This window comes from Carcharodon carcharias, chromosome 6 (assembly GCF_017639515.1).
Source record: "Carcharodon carcharias isolate sCarCar2 chromosome 6, sCarCar2.pri, whole genome shotgun sequence".
Taxonomy (NCBI): Eukaryota; Metazoa; Chordata; class Chondrichthyes; order Lamniformes; family Lamnidae; genus Carcharodon; species Carcharodon carcharias.
Genome location: NC_054472.1, coordinates 176001771 through 176019216, shown reverse-complemented (window position 1 = coordinate 176019216; position 17446 = coordinate 176001771). Strand labels below are relative to the sequence as shown.

Here is a 17446-nt window from a genome sequence, read left to right as displayed (position 1 = left end):
TCCCTGGAAGCTACAACTGCCTACAAGTTGTTTGATTATACCTTTTTTAACAGCTTCTGGTTCTGATCTTCATTTTATTTATATATAAATTAATTATTTATAAATTAGCTAATTTTTCTGAGCTGAAGGGGCTGACTTTCATTTTCCTCTTCCCTGTCCCCCACATCAGGATGAGAATAGTGTGAACCGTCCAGTTTGCTCCTATGTAAGACCTTTGCGAGCTGGGAGGCTTCTGGACGCACCCAGGCAGGCAGCCCGATTTGTCAATGTTCTAGGTTATGAAAGAGCGACAGCGGTTGGAGGTGGATCCAAGCAGGAGCAGTGGTGCACTCTGCTGCCTTTTCTCTGCAGAGGCAAGGTATTCTTTTTGCAATAAATTCTATTTTCAAAGGTAGTTGTGAATTCTGTCTTTGACATGTGGTTGGTCAAGGCTAAACAAGGTCTCTTGAATCAAAATCTTAATTTGGTTTCTTAACTTCTGGTTTTTCAGAATTTTGCATCTGTTGTGGTATAAAGATGAGACCACTCAAATCTGAGAGTTTCTAGGAAGCAAAGGGTTTATTCAAACATGATGGGAGATCGGTCCTCATTGCCTTTCCAAGGATCTCTCTGACAATACAAAGTCTGTGATACAACTTATAGTTCTTGGTACTCACATAGCAAAACACTGTTACAACCCCCATAGTTATCACAGCAATGTCTTACACATATATCATTTACCTGAAATGTTTCCTAATCTTCTAAATAGTAAAATTTAAGACCTTTCTTTAGCTATATGATTGATTCCCAAAAGGCTCATAATTGACTGCTCTCCCTCCACTTACAATATTTTCCAATCTATGCAATATACCCTTCACTTTAGCATCTGGTGCAAATAACATTGGGGCTCTTGGTCTGGAAGTAAAGGATTGTGCTAGTCTGTCTAACTATTCACACCCCATCACAACTGTACTTAGGTGTGAAGTTAGTCTTTGCCCCTTCCCAACCTCAAGCCATCTCTTTATTGTTTGTTTATTTGCTGGCCTGGCCTAGAGTGAGTCCTCATTTTTCTACAGGAAACTAAGACTGAATATCTTTGAAAGCTTCATGTTCCTCTGGTCACCTTTTGTAACCTGCTCTTTAATCCACTTTTCCATGTCCTTGTATAGTCACCCATTTTTCCTCCTCAGCTGCCTGCTCCACATTGCTTGTTGATGTGACTACTTTCTTATGCTGCTCTTTTCCTATCATGTCTCTGATTTTCTCCATTTTCTACAGGTGCTCTGGCTAGAGCAGACACCAGTTTGTAGTTCACACAGCTGTCCCCTTTTCGTTTTGGTTATTTTTTCCTTACAAAGTACTTTCACATAATATCTTCTAGTTCACTTAACACCTCCCTATGACTCTACCAATCCCCTCTCAACAAATTCGCACTTTAGTAGTCCTTACTCCCACCCTGTTCAGACTTCATTCAGTGATGTGTACTTGTCTCAAACCCAGTGGAGAAATTTTGGGTGATAACATATCTGTTTAACTATTTTACTAATTCACCAGTGACAGAGCCGCCTTCAGGCTTTTTGTAAATTATAAAGAATGAAACTTGCTTTTATATTGCAGCTGATCATGTTCTCAGGGTGTTTAAAAGTACTTCACATCCAATAAATTACTTGTTGGCAAGAGGTCTTGGTTATTATGCTGGGAAATTGTGACATATTATTTCAATAGCTGACCTGGGAAGAAGAACAGAAAGCTACACGAGAGGGGAAATGAAAGTAAAACACTGGTATATGTATTGTTGCGGTGTGCTGAAAACGCATTCTGTTTTCTACAATCAATGTAACTGTTGTTACCCTGCAGGGAGACTGTGAGGATCATGCCAACTTGCTGTGCAGTTTGCTGCTGGGTTTTGGATTGGATGCCTATGTGTGCGTTGGAACAAAGGCAAAAAGGATCCCCCACACTTGGGTGATGACTTATGGAACTGATGGAGCTGTCGTTTTCTGGGAGAGCTTAACTGGACACAGGTAAAATCAGGGTGCTTGTGGTTTGGAAATCATCTGTAAACAAATCAAGTCTCTCAAACACAGCAGATCTATTAATCAACCAATGGGTATTACAGTGGGTTTTTCTACTGTGCTTCTGGCCCTCATATGACTGAGATTGTGTGAATGTGCAGGTAACCTACAAGTAAGTCTCTCTACCAGTTGCACTGGAGGATTTGCCACCTCCTCATCCATGTCCTATGTGTGTTGAGAAAGCCACAAGAAACTGGCTAGCTCAGTGAGCTAATCGGATCACGTTAGTAGAGTTTGATCTAGACATGGGGACTTTCCTGGATCTTGCCTCAACTCAGGCTCCTGAGCATAACCGATATAATGAGTATTAATATAATCAATTTATGTTTTATAACGTCAACATGTGATCTACTTGAATAGAAATTATCTAGGTGTCTCAGCATTCTTTTTGAATTGTGATAATTGAAGTTGGGACATTCCCCCTGCCTTTAATTAAACTTAGGATGTACAGAACCAGAACAGACGACTATGGTCTCAAGATTCAGAAGTACCATTTTTATGTTGCATCTTGGCTGCTTCTATTACCTGAGAGCTGACCAATTCCCCTCTAATTTGCTAGCACTACCTGTTTCTACTGTTCCCTGAGGCAATCTGTTCCAGTGACAAGACTTGCTCACAACTCTTTGTTTTAGATTTAATGACGTCACAGAAATACCTGGAAAAACTCAGCAGGTCTGGCAGCATTGGCGGAGAAGAGTACAGTTGACGTTTCGAGTCAATAGAAGGGTCATGAGGACTCGAAACATCAGTTCTGTTGAAGGGTCATGAGGACTTGAAACGTCAACTGGTACTCTTCTCCGCCGATGCTGCCAGACCTGCTGAGTTTTTCCAGGTATTTCTGTTTCTGTTTTTGTTTTGGATTTCCAGCATCCGCAGTTTTTTGTTTTTATTTTTATGTCATTAAATCTAAACTGTCTTGTTTGCCACTTCTCTTTTGAGCACAGGTCTGTGGCCTTTGTTTGCAGAATTCATGGTTCTTTCAACATTTTATTAGTTTATCTATACTCCTTGGAATCTTCAACTTCAATTAATGTCACCAGCTGTCTTTTCTGGTTTTAATGTTTCCTCATAGCTTCGGCATGTGTCGTTCCAAGGCAGGAGAGGAGGTGGAGAACAGCTAAACTAATACCAGGGATTACACAATTATTGTGACGAGACTTGTCCAGGTCAAGCCAAATTGCACTATACTCATCATTACCCTGTTTCTCTGACGACATGCCCTAAAATCTTTTGCTTCCTTTATTGCTGTTGCATGGAAAGCTTCAATGTTCTCCCATGTGCCTCTCCTGTGTGATATGTCTGCTGTTTTCAATCTTGTGTTCCTTTTGCATATTCCCTTATCCAGTCTTGTCACTCCTTGCATTAAATAGGACTTGCCACTTGTCAGCCTAATCCTCCCAACTATCCAGATCCCTGTGTATTTTATTTACTTGTTCCTTATCAGCAAACTTGGATATTTTCATTTCTCAGTCCCTTGTTTATTTTTAAGTGAATTATATTTTTCATTATTCATTATGTATTGATTAATCATATATCCATTGTTACAATCCCCATAAAGACTGATAACTTGTAAAAAGATATTTGAATTTCCAGTGGCAGACTGAAAGATCACATGACAATATTTCAAGTTTTAAGGCTTATGGTGTAAACGAAAAGTAACATTGGTTAAACATTATTCAGTGGGCAACTTAAACTTTAAACTACAGAAAAGTTACCCCCATTTAACTTATAAAATGATCAACAATCCCACACCACAGTTATACTTTGGCCCTTAAGTGGATGCTGTATTCTCTCAGAACTAGTCCAAAGCTATTCTGTGCTCATGCTGGCCTACTTCCTTTTTTGCCTTTCCCATCCAGGTTACTTCTAATTCCTGAATTGACTTTAAAGGTGATGATTACCCTGGAGATTTCGCCCTCTAGCCAAAGCTAGGCTTGTCTTCCAACCTCATTTAAATCCTCACAAACTTGGTCTCTTCAATCTGAGCGCAAACTCCCACCTGCATTCTCTATAATGAATAACAGAATCAGTGTTTTCTCTGCTTCAGGGGCAGGATTTCTGCCTCTTGCTCTCTCGCTCTCTGATTCTTGTAGACTGGGCCTGTGAGGTTCAGTGATCTGAGGAAACCCTGTAACCTGATACTTCAGTGGCTTGCTAAGGATTTTGACCCTCCCCAAATCTCATGTCCATGGCATTGTGAATCACATGGGCCTTGTAACCAGGTAAAAATGCTAATTAGCCCCAACTCCAATCTATCTTTGAATTAAATAGACAGTTAAAAGTATAACTGTTTATAAAACTTGATGTTCCTAACACCTCCCTTTGAGGCTTGGAGACTAACAGTCTACCCACAGCACAATTCTCTTCACATTGTTTACAGGTAGGAACATCCTGCACATTTTTCCCTGTAAAAGAACCTGGACAACCCTTTAACTTTTAGCAACCAAGCCACCCAAGCTTGATATCGGGCAGAATTCAGAGCAGGTCACGTGACATTCTCTCTCTCTCTCTCTCTCTCTCTCTCCCAATTCTTCCTTTTTACCCTAAATTAAAGAGGCAGTACCAAAACATAACATAATCTTATAAATAGTCAATTGGTAGTACAGAACTTGACTATTGACGAAAAGAGAGATATTTTGCCAAAGCATCAGCAACATGTCTCTTTTCAGCAATAATCTTATGAACTTTGTATTTATAACATGATTTTCTGGATGGGCGTTGCTGACAAGGCCAGCGTTCGTTCCCACTACTTGTCCTGAGAAGGTGGTGGCAGGCCAGTGCCTTGAACCTCAGCAGTATTCCTTGTTGTGGTTTTTGATGCAGCTAAATGGTTTACAATGGCAGTTCCATATCAGCAACACTGATTACACACAGGCCATACTGGTAAGGGTGACAGGTTACCTTCGCTAAAGAACACTAGTGAACCAGTGGAGTTTTTATCATTATCGATAGCTTCAGTTATTTGCACTGATGCCAGCTTTTTATTTTCAAATTTCTTTCTTGAATAGGACCCAAATTCTCAATCTGCTGTAATGAGATACGTTTGGGTAACAGACTAGGACGGAGCCCTTGAGCAGCCCTTGCTTTCCCTGAGACAATTTCTGAACCTCTCCAGGAGCTTCCCTTCCTGCAATTCTTGTGATACCATATCAAAAATGGCCTAGAAAATCAACAGAGGCCCAATGCCAGTAGTTACACTGGGATTATGCCTGAGTTCACTGGGTCAGTGTGAGGATTGTATGAGCAGGACACCAGCAGTTTTAACACCTCTGCACTGCTGTCCCTTGCCACCAAAAAGTCTGGAAACCCCATGACTCTTTCTTCACTCCACCCCCAACCCTTGCTCTAAAGTGTAATCTGGGTGCCCCAAATGGCATCCTTTATAAAGGGAGTCATTTCAGACCCCACTAAACAATATTTCTGGGTTCCTAATCTGTGGAGGCCTAGGCCCCAATTCCTGCCTAGACCCTCTGTGTGGAACCCCTTTTGAATAGTTACGCCTGTTGAGGAAGGAAGGTGCACTCATGCCAATTGCGCAGCAAGTCCTACCTGGATGCCCAGGAGTTAGAAATCAAGGCTTAAGGATTACCTGCCCATACATCAATGGCCTTGTAGGAGGAGTTGGAGGATCTGCCTCTCCAATAGCAGTGAGGAAGTTCTGTCTTAAGCAATGCAGTCATGGAATTTAAGGACCATGGTGTCTACAGTTATCCACTCCATCAGTAATCTTGAAATTCAGTAATCTGTCAGACTTTGTTTCATGAAAGCCATGTTAACTATTTTTTAAGACAATATTTCTCAATGCTTAATTATTTCTTTCAGCATAATGCAATGTTTAGAGGTGAATGTATAAAAATGACAGGCAGGAAAAGATGAACTAGGCCATCAAGCCTGTCTTTCAAAACTTGGCGCATAAGTCGATGTCCACCTTACTAGCTTGTAGTTCCCAGGGTTATCTATATGTCCCTCTTTTATAAATGTCCCCTGCTGCAGTCTGTAGGTACCACTCCTGTTTGGAAATCATCCAAAGGGGTTAGTTTGTAAGACCCTCCCCCGTTCTAAAGGTTCTTGACTTGGATACTGATGGCACATAGCAACTTGGATGAAGTTTCACCAAAGGTGATGCATCTTTATTAAACCACTAAGCAATAGTACATACTCATGATAATAACAGTTGCTTAGCTTCCCTGTGAGCTGGAGTCTGTCCTGGTGGTCAATCCAATGACAAATCCTCCATGCGCATCTTCTGAGCAACTGACCAAATTGTTCTAACCACTGCAGCCCAGGTGTTCTGTGGACTCTTTCTTTATACCTTTCTTTGCTCTGGCCCTGCGCCATATAAGGTAAAGCCTACTTTTAGCCCATTTGATTGGTTTTCAATTACATCACTGTACATCTCATGCTTTCTCCAGATGTACGCTGGCTAGGCCGTCACTTTTGAGGTGCAATCGCCAGCTTGACTCCGCTTTGTTATCTCCAACGCCGTTATCAATCTCCAGAACTGGGAGAAGGCAGCACATTTCATGTCCCTTAATGAAGCTCAGTTTGCTTATATTCCCTGGTACGAGCCCTCCTATAGTTTAAGTTATTTGCTCATTCAAGCAAAGCTTTCACTTGACTAAATTACCATTTTGCTTTGTGTTTTGAGCCCACAGTGCTGTGCAGTACAGTTCTTTACATAGCTTCAGTCTGAGTCCTTGACATTCCATGTTATCACTGAGACAGTCTCCACACACACAACCGGTCTACATTAATTAATATAAAAGAAATAAAATAGTTACATAGTTAAAAAGTGATTGTACATTATAAAGGTAAATAATACTTTGGCTTACAAGTTTCTTTTTGACAACCTTGAAAGACTGATAAACTATGTTCATATACACATTATTAACAATCAGTGAAATTTCTGTTTAAAGCTGATGTGTTCCTGTTGTTTTAGATATGTTCACAGGCCTGTTAATCCTGATGACCCACCACTAGTGGAACAGCCAAAAAGAGCCTATCCTTATTGTTCCATAGGCTGCCTCTTCAATCACCAGAACTTCCATGCTAATTGTCAGCCATCTGACATAGTTGAACTGTGTCACTTTGACCTAAATGATGAATCAAAGTGGAAATCCATGAGTGCTGAGGCCATAAAATCTGTGTGTGCTCCCGGGTCGTCTGTTTCCTTGCCACCATTTCCACCTTTATGTGCTCCTGTGATTGATGGTGCAGCTGCGAGCAATGAGATTGAGTTGGTTTTAAGGAGTCTAATTTCTGAGCACAGGAAGGTAAGAAGATTGTCAAAAGTGATGAGTATTTGTAGATCTCCAGTAATGTGATAGTATTTCTATTATCTATCACCTTTTCCAAACACAAGGTGAGATCAGTAAACCATATCCCTAAACGACCATTCTTAATGTAAGCATATTTATAGGGAGATGAAACTAAATTAAGTATTTTCTATTCAAAAATACTTGATTTAAACACAGGAGACAGTGGCTTGGTGGTATTGTCACTAGACTAGTAATCCAGAGACCTGGGTTCGAACCCTACCACGGCAGATGGTGGAATTTGACTTCCATAAAATAAGAGTCTAATGATGACTGTGATCATGTCAATTGTCATAAAAACCCATCTGTCCTTACCTGGTCTGGCCATGTGACGCCAGACCAAGGGCATTTTGAGTCAACCACCGCTAAAAACATGTCAGTAAGGTATGAAACCGAATGGGCCCAGAAACGACAACGGAAAACAGGAGGACAAAGTCCTTCTTATTAACATCTGGTGGCTTGTGCCAAAATTGGAAGAGCTGTCTCAAACTGTAGCACCAACAAGACGCACCCAGCAGAGGTGGTGGCACAGTGGTATACAGTCGGGTGGGAGTTGTCCTGGGAGTCCTCTACAGCGACTCCGCACCCCATGAAATCTCATGGCACTGAGTTAAACACGGGCAAGGAAACTTCCTGCTGATTACCACATGCTGTTCCCCCTTCAGCTGATGAATTGGTATTCCTCCACACTGGAGCACTGAGGGTGGCAAGGGCGCAGAATGTACTCTGGGTGGGGACTTCAATGTACATCACTAAGCGTAGCTCAGCACCACTATAGACCGTGCTGGCCGAGTCCTAAAGGACATTGCTGCTAGATTGGGCCTGGCAGGTGGATGAGGGAACCAACAGGAGGAAAAAAACATACTTGACCTCACCCTCACGAATCTGCCTGCTGCAGCTGCATCTGGAGTGCCCACCATACAGTTGTTGTGGAGCCCTGCCTTCGCATTGAAGATACTCTCCATGTTGTGTGGCACTACCACCATGCTAAATGGGACAGATTTTGAACAGATCTAGCAACTAGAGGTGCTGTGGGCCATCAGCAGCAGCAGAATTGTACTCAACCACAATGTGTAACCTCATTGCATGGCATTTCCCCCATTCTGCCATTATCACCAAGCCAGGGGATCAACTTTGGTTCAATGAAGAGCGCAGGAGGGCATGCCAGAAGCAGCACCAGGCATACCTAAAAAAGATGTTCTGTTGAAGGGTCATGAGGACTCGAAACGTCAACTCTTTTCTTCTCCGCCGATGCTGCCAGAGCTGCTGAGTTTTTCCAGGTAATTCTGTTTTTGTCCTAAAAGAGAGGTGTCTGGTGAAGCTATAACACAGGACCACTTGCGTGCCAAACAGCACAACCAGCCCTGAAACTGATTCTTACCCTTTGCTAATCGCAAAGGTATCACTGTACTTTAGATCACGAGAGAAGCCCAGCAAGATTGGGCAACCCATGGAAGGTCTTCCTTCGTTTTGAAATGATAAGGAAAGATGAGTTGGTCTATCAGGTCTGCCCCAAATTGGTGAAGGTACAATGTTTGCCCTATCTACCATCGCCCTCCTTAACCACCCCCCTACACTCCATAATACAGATCAGCCACATAATCTTCTGACAGGCAAAAATAATTTCTGGAGTTGGGAACCCATCCAGCTGCCTTTTGAATGCTTACACTGAGTCTGCAGTCAGTGCACAAGCAGAAAAACTTGTTCCATAGCTTTGAACTCCAGAACTCTTTACTGAGCTGCAGCTTTTCACTATATCTATCAATGATTTGGCTACAGTTGTATATTTGTTGTCAAATGACACCAAGCTTGGAGACACAGTAAGTTGTGTAAATAGGAGCAGGAAGTTGCTAAGGAATACAAAGATTAAGGGAGCGGGCAGAGGTGTGGCACATGGGAGTTCAATGTGGGAAAATGTGAGGTCTTCCACTTTGGATAAGAAAGACACGGTAATATTTTCTTCATAATGAGATATTAGGAATTGTGGAGGTGCAATGGGATTTGGGCTTTTTTTTTGTTCGTGTTTCCTCATAGCTTGGGTATATAATACCTGGAATCAATTTTGTGCCTTTAAATCAACCATCAATCTAGTGGCCCTGTTCTCACTCTTTTCCAGGGTGTCATTACAACTCATCCTGTGAGGGAACAAGAGTATTCAAAATGAGACCTAACCAAGGCTTTATGTAAGGACAGTATAGTACATTTTGTTTCATATTTAATCATTGTGGCAATGGACCTTAACATTCAGTTCCAAGAGGCTAGAGATTAGTATGCCCTAAGACTTTCTGCCACTTAAAAATCTTGAACTTGCAAACGCGCACAGTGTATGCATGTTTGACACTGTCCTGCTCATGTATATAAAACTACATTTATCTAAATTAAATTGTCTTTCCAAAACAGGCCAATTCACCCACACTGTCTGTACCTGCCTATAATATAACTTTTTCATTTAAGGTTCTAACATCTGAACAAATCTTTATGTCACTTGCAAAGTTGTGGTGCGGTTTCCCTCATGCCTTCATCTAGATCATTGATGGAGTTCTCACTATTGTGTAGGACTCCACTCATAACGGTGTCATTAATAACCACTTTCTGTCGACCAAAATGTAGCTAAATCCAAACTAAAACCTGGCTACTAATTCCATGGGACTCCATTTTAATAAACAGCCTATTGTGTGGCTTAGTCCATAGTATTTACAGCCAAAGCTCAGGCTGTTCAACATCTTGGCCTGTTGCTGGTCCATGTTGGTGTTTATGCTCCACATGAGCCACCCCTTGCCCTTCATCTAACCCCATCAATATATCCTTTTATTCCCTTCTCCCTCCTGTGCTTATCTACATCAGCTTAGTAACTTTCTCAAAAATTCAATCAAATTGGTGAGACCTATTCTAAAACCCATGTTGAGATACTCTAATAATCCCTCTCTGATAAGATGGTTTTACAGTGAATGTCTAATTATCCCTTCAAGCAACCTTCGTAGCACAAGTCACACTCATTTGTGCGTGGAAGGTAGATTGCACAGCTAAAAGTGTATACTGTATGCACATACAGCAGAGTTAGATTGCAATACGTTAAGGTTCTAAAGTATGTTGTACAAAGTAATTAGTTTTTATTAATACTCATGCATGTTTTGAGTAAGATCTAATGTACAGGACTTTAAAGAGGTTTAACAAAACTGAGCAGTTCAATTGAGGTTTTCAGGTGCAATTGGGGTATTCAGAATATTGGTTGGAAAGTTAAAACATACGAACTTACAAATTAGGAGCAGGAGTAGGCCATTCGGCCCCTCAAGCCTGCTCCACTATTCAATATGATCATGGCTGATCTGATTGTAACCTCCAATCTGCCCCTGATAACCTCTCACCCCCTTGTTTATCAAAAATCCATCTACCTCTGCCTTAAAAATATTTAAATACTCTGCTTCCGCTGCCTTTTAAGGAAGGGAGTTCCAAAGACACACTACCCTCAGAGAAAAAATGTTTTAAGATCTTTTCATTCTTCATGTAAGTTTAACAGAAGATGAAAAACAGAAACAGAATTACCTGGAAAAACTCAACAGGTCTGGCAGCATCAGCGGAGAAGAAAAGAGTTGACCCTTTTTTCTTCTCCGCCGATGCTGCCAGACCTGCTGAGTTTTTCCAGGTAATTCTGTTTTTGTTTTGGATTTCCAGCATCCGCAGTTTTTTGTTTTTATTATTTAACAGAAGATGCTCTGACTGAAGTAATGGAAGAACTGCTGGCCCTTTAAAATGAATTTTTTCGTGAGCAGTCAACAAGCTGCTGAATCATCTTGTTTTTTCCTTGCTCAGTGTAACAGGAACAAATTGGCTTTGTTTTAATTTGGGGGAGAGAAAGCGACAAACCTTCCTTCTTTAGGATGGGGCAGAGAAAGTCCCTCTCAAATGCCTCTGTTTCCACTAATCTTGCTGTCATTAGCTGTATCGTACTATATGTTGCTGTAAACCTTGGAAGGCTACTATGAAATACAATGCAGAACACCCAGAAAGATTATTGGAATAGCTTGTTTTATTATTACTGTGGCTTTTCCTATAAACACCACCGTATTTCAGTGTTAGTGCTGGGATAATATAAAACTTTTTGGTACCATGATGTTTACCCATATACCCACATCTCAGGTAGATTTTTCAGGTTGATGTAGACTGTACCATACTGAGATTTTAACCAATATTTGAGATGTTACTACCTGCTCTATGGCTTGTCCTGTAAACTTTTGCTGTAATGCTTTCTAACACAATAGGACCTCAGTCTGAACACTGTGTGGGATGACCATCTGTCTTACCTGCTGTCACCAGCACTTGCTGCGTATGAGATTGAACGCACAACTGGAGTGTCAGCAGGCAATGAGGAGTTCCAGGATGCTATAAAGAGAGCAGTGCCTGATGGACATACTTTCAAAGGCTTCCCTATTCACTTTGTGCATCGAAATCCTAGGAGAGCATTCGCAACCTGTTTAAGGTAAAAAAAAATAGTCCTGGCCATCTCCATAAGTTGTGATTTTTTTTTTTGTGCGTGGAAGGTAAATTGCACAGCTAAAACTGTATACTGTATGCACATACAGCAGAGTTAGATTGCAATGCATTAAGGTTTCATATCCTCACTTTTACACTAGTATAGCACCAGTAGATCAGAATACAAGAAGTTTGAAAGGCAGTGAAATTTAAAGGTCTGAAACTGTTGCTGGCCCTTTCCTATGATGGCCAGGTGCTTATCCATTGAGAAGCTGCAACTGACTCACTCATGTAAAGGAAGTTCCATAGTGAAGAATGGCTGCTTTTGACGGTTTGAATTAAAGCTTCCTGCCATCCACACTGCCGAGTGATGATTTGCTTCTTTCCTTCAGCTAGGCTTTAGAGCAATGTCCAGGTGCTCTACTTTTTTCTCCTTGGGGGGCATACCTTAACTCCATGTTGCACTCCTACTGACAGTATGACATGGAGGGCATTTGTGTGGGGGAGTTTTTACTTCCGGATGTGTTGAGAGTTGGTGGGGGTTGGGATCTGGTAGCATGTGGGAAATCTGGGTTTCTCCACATGCAGCGTGCAACTTCTGGCCTTGACAGGTTCACTGCCCGGAAGTCAGCCTGGTTGACAGGCTTGGCCCGGGACACCCGGTCAGCCTGGTTGACAGGCTTGGCCCGGGACACCCGGTCAGCCTGGTTGACAGGCTTGGCCCGGGACACCCGGTCAGCCTGATTGACAGGCTTGGCCCGGGACACCCGGTCAGCCTGGTTGACAGGCTTGGCCCGGGACACCCGGTCAGCCACTGTTAAACATGTTGGTTGACTGCGTGCCTTTTGTGCCGTCTGAGCAAAATTCAGATGTCGGCAAAAGACGTTTGTTACCGTGCCACACAACGGATTTGTGAGCGAAGTTGTAACTCATGGAATAAAAGGGACAAGAGCAACATGGATACGACATCCCTTGAGTGACAGGAAACAGAGTAGTGGTCAAATGTATGTTTTTTGGGCTGGAGGAAGGTTTGTAGTGGAGTTCCCCAGAAGTTACTGTTGGGACCCTTGCTTTTCCTGATATATGTACAGAGCATAATTTCAAAGATTGCGAATAATATGAAACTTAGAAACATTGTGACCTGTGAGGATAGTGTAGAACTTCAGAAATATGTAGATAAGTTGGTGGAATGGGTGGATAGATGGCAGATGAAGTTCAATGCGCGGAGAAATGTGAAGTGATTCATTTTGGTAGGAAGAGCACTGAGACACAAAATAAAACAATAGGTACAACTCTAAAGAGGGTGCAGGAGCAGAAGGACCTGGGTGTCAGTCATTAAAGGTGGCAGGACAGGTTGAGAGCGCAGATAATAAAGCTTACAGTCCCTTGGTCTTATTAATAGGACCATAGAGTACAAGAGCAAGGAGGTTATGTTGGAAGCAAAATATTACGGACGCTGGAAATCTGAAATAAAAACAGAAAATGCTGGAAAAACTCAGCAGGCCTGACAGCATCTGTGGGCAGAGAAACAGTTAACGTTTTGAGTCCATCTGACTCTTCAGAGCTTTTTCCAACATTTTTCTGTTTTTATTTAAGTCTATGTTGAACTTGTATAAGACACTATTCAGCCTCAGCTGTAGTATTGCTTCCAATCCTGGGCACCACACTTCAGGAAGCATGTGAAGGTATTGGAGGCCCCTTTAAATTGCCACATGTGCACAGCAGCATGAAAAATTTAAAGGGGCCATGCTCTTAACAAAATTGCCTGTACAGTCCACAAAAGTAGAGGGAGCGTTGGCCTCTGGACTGTGGCAACTTGGGTAAGAAGTTGTGTAACTTACTGCCAAGTTATTTAAGGTGCTCTTGAGTTGATGTCTAGGATTCACCTTCAAACAATCCAATAACCAGAAGTCTTAGCATATTGCTTGAAATGGGATGTGTATGAAGGGACAGATGTAGACATAGTGCAACAATGATTTATTCATGTTGTGAGGAATGCTGTGTTTTATTCCCCCCTCAAGAATTCTGAAGACAGTAATTCCCATGACTATTGCCAGAACTTTGCATTTTAGTTCTATCAATCTGTTCTGACAGCCTGTGAATTGGAAGCTGTTTCCAAACTGTCGCCACGTTGTCTAAAGATCGGTACACTGAGGCTCCTTTCACTGCCTGGAGCCATTGCCAACTTAACATTTTAGGTAGTTTAAATTCTAAACTTGAACACAAGGAAAGGATGTCTTCAGCCAAAAGTATAAATAAACATTATTAAAAAGATGGGCTTGCTTTTGAGGAAAGCGGTCTTTTAGTTGGGTTGCCCTTTTTTAAAAAAGCTCATATTTATAAAGGCCTTTTCACAATCAGGACATTCCAATGCACTTTACAGCCAATGAAGTGTTGTCACTGTTGTAGTATAGGAAACAGGGCAGCCAATTTGTCAACAGCAGACTCCCACAAACAACAATGAGGTTATGACCAAATAATCTCCGATTAATGCTGCTGATTGAGGGATGTATATTGGCCAGAACTCACCTGATTGCCTTCGGAATAATGCCATGGGATATTTATATTTACCTGAAAGGACATACAGGGCTTTGTTTTAACATTTCACCTGAACGATGGCACCTCTGACAGTGCAGCACTTGTTCAGTCCATTGGATGGGAACGTCGCTGGTAAGGCCAGCATTTATTATCCATTGCTAACTTGAGTACAACTGAGTAGTTTGCTGGGCCATTTCAGAAGGTCCAGTGTCAACCACATTCCTGTGCATCTGGAGTGACATTAGTGAATTGGATGAGTATTTACAACAATTGTGGTCACTTTTGTGGCCAGTAGCTTTTTATTCTAGATGTTATTAATTATGTAACTAGCACCAGTCTAGATTTTGTGCTCAAGTCTCTGGTGTGGGTCTTGAGCCCACGACCCTCTGACTCAAGAGTGCCTCTGATCTCTAGCTGACAACTCCTGTTTTACTTTTTCTTCCCTTTTCCATTTTAGGTCTCCTTTCTGTGAGGAAATAATTTGCTGTCGAGGGGACCAGGTCCGCCTGGCCGTCCGTGTGAGAGTGTATCCATACCCTGAGTCCGCCTGTGCAGTCTGGATTATGTTTGCATGCAAATACCGTTCAGTTCTGTGATGCATCCGAGTTTATAAATGACGCTGCTTTCACATTTGTGGACCCCAGTAATAGATTGGTTTCTTGTTGCTGCTCCCCAAAGATCTTCCTGCAGGATAGTGCCTTTTCAGACCAGGCCAATATTCCAAGAACCTGATGCATTGTAGACAAATTGTACATCTTTCTTGTAATATGTGTTTGAGATTGTGTATTTATTGAAAAATAACCTATGGAGATTGTATAAAAATGATTTTTTACAAAATGTATAAAATACCTTACAATGAAGCTGACTTTATATAAAGATCATTGATGTTTTACTCAGTCTAAAGTTCATTCCTTTTAAAGGAATTTTTTTTCTTGTTTGCGCAACAATAAATATATAATTGGAAGATGGCAAAGCTGTATGTATGGCCCTGTATCCAGCTCTACCTGCGCCTCCCCCCCTAATTAGCTTATTTCACCTCATTTCTATTTTTCTTTATTTCTGATGAAGCCATTCGGATTCGAAACGTTAACTGTGCTCCTCTCCGCAGATGCTGTGAGACCTGCTGAGATTTTCCAGCTGTTTTTGTTTGAGGTACATGTCATTGCCCCAAACCTCCACGCAGTGTTTTTCTGATATCTTACCAGTGGAAAGGTGATGGTAGACTCCTCATTATTCAAGTATGTCCAAGCTGTAAGTAACTTCATTGTCTTTTGTGGGTCCTCTAATAACTGAAGAGTCCAATGTGAGATTGGTATAGACATCCACAGAACTGGCAGTCAATATTGTCGTTGTTGGTGACTGGGGGACCTCTGTAGCTGCACTTCCTCTGGACACATTGGATATTACAGGTTTGGCATATCTGTCATTGAAGCATGCTGAACCAATTTCAGTGCTTGCCTCCATGTGAGCTGATAGGTTGCAGTGTTTTTCCTTTGAAACAAAGTCCCTTCACTCAGTCTTCTGGTATAATCCAGTAGCCAGGCACCCTCTGGCAACTTCTTGGTCTTTCACCCTCCACAAGCCTTGTTTTTATGAACTGGGAATCTGTCCTCACTGGCACTCTGGTGGTTAACCTAAAAAGTCCTTTTCTGCTGCGCATAGCAGTGCCTGTTGTGGGTCTTTGTCTCCAGATCCCAGTCTTACTGACTCAGAGTTTGTATGTAGCAGGACCAGCTGCTTCTTCCTTTGTGTTCAGGAGTTAAAATTTGCACCTTACTTTCAATAAGTTTCAATTTGAGTTTGTCTCCATAACTAGCAAGTCACATGGGTTTGTCTCCAGCCAGCTTTAGTATGAGGTCACATGGACTTGTTTCTGGGCAGATTTTGTAAGTCAACAAATCTCTCTCTCCAAACTAATCAATTTTACCTTTAATTAAAGGGGGCAGTTTAAAATATAACCATCTTAAAGTCCAGCATTCGTAGCAATATTGATAAGCTTTGAAAGATCAGGATGTAGTTGGGAGTATATGTTGCTATGTACTACATACCCACTTTTTAATTTCAGAAAATATGCATATTTTCACTTCTCGATTGATAATACAGCAACATATGTTACTTAGCTGGCCAAAAAAAGTTGACCAATTACTCATTTGGCCCCTCACAGCTCTATCCAGATCAGTGGATCTGTCCATTGCCTAAAATGTGCAGTCACTTATAACGATGGTGGGTGTAGTTTAATGCTTTTGCCTGGCTGGACAAGTACTAACATCTTTGTGCAGGCATGTTATTGCAAAGTGGTTCATGGTCATCCACATGTTATCCTAGCAGTGGGCCATGAGAGTCATCAGCAAATAGACTAAATAAATAGTTTGGTTATTGGTCACTTTAAATTTGTGGTACATGTTACAACAATCCGTCATGAATCACAGCCTATGTGAGCACTGTTCACCTTAAAATTGGACTATCTTTGAAATCGACTAATAGGGTACTGCTTTATTCTGTTTATTCTGCCATTTCCACCATGTGCTATGACTTGCTTTTTGAATTTATTCCTGAAGTGGTCAGAGTAGCTCATTCAGTTCATTTATATGTAGCTACTCTTAATTCTTATTTGACCCTCCTTGGCCAATAGGGGGCATTATTTTGCCTTTTATTTCATTGATCAATGGCGTTAAAATTGGGTTAATCAATCAGAAAAACAGACATTTATCTCCATTTGCATTGTACAGGACAGAAATGAGAAACATTTCATGGATTAAAATTATTCTATGCTGATACTCGAAAGAGAAACAAACACTCATTAAAGAGATCTAATACACTCATATTCTTTCTTTATACTAACTTAGCTTTTGTCTGTTAAGTAAGTTTGTTAGAAGGCTGGAAATGTCTATTTCAGTTTCATTCCCAGTGACATGAACAGCAAAATCAGGCACATGTAGCTGATAGGTCAGCAGAGGTAAAACAAACTTTGTTTTGGAAGTCCGCAACCGCCTTTGTAGGAGTCTCAACTGTGAGATCATTGACAGGTTAATAGTGCTGCCCATTCAAGAAGATTTGGGGCCAGAACTT

At 41.5% G+C, this 17446-nt stretch overlaps 1 protein-coding gene across 4 annotated transcripts in view; it reads left to right on the top strand.

The window, feature by feature from the left end:
* cep76 (centrosomal protein 76) overlaps positions 1-15269 on the top strand; it is a 47388-nt gene extending 32119 nt beyond the window's left edge. For all 4 annotated transcript variants that reach the window (XM_041188969.1, XM_041188968.1, XM_041188967.1 and 1 more), the window contains 5 exons: positions 170-358; positions 1837-2003; positions 6994-7327; positions 11629-11846; positions 14835-15269. In XM_041188969.1, coding sequence (XP_041044903.1) covers positions 170-358; positions 1837-2003; positions 6994-7327; positions 11629-11846; positions 14835-14973 — 1047 coding nt within the window. In that variant the 3' untranslated portion in view covers positions 14974-15269. The remainder of the gene's footprint in view (positions 1-169; positions 359-1836; positions 2004-6993; positions 7328-11628; positions 11847-14834) is intronic.
* Positions 15270-17446: the final 2177 nt, after the last annotated feature.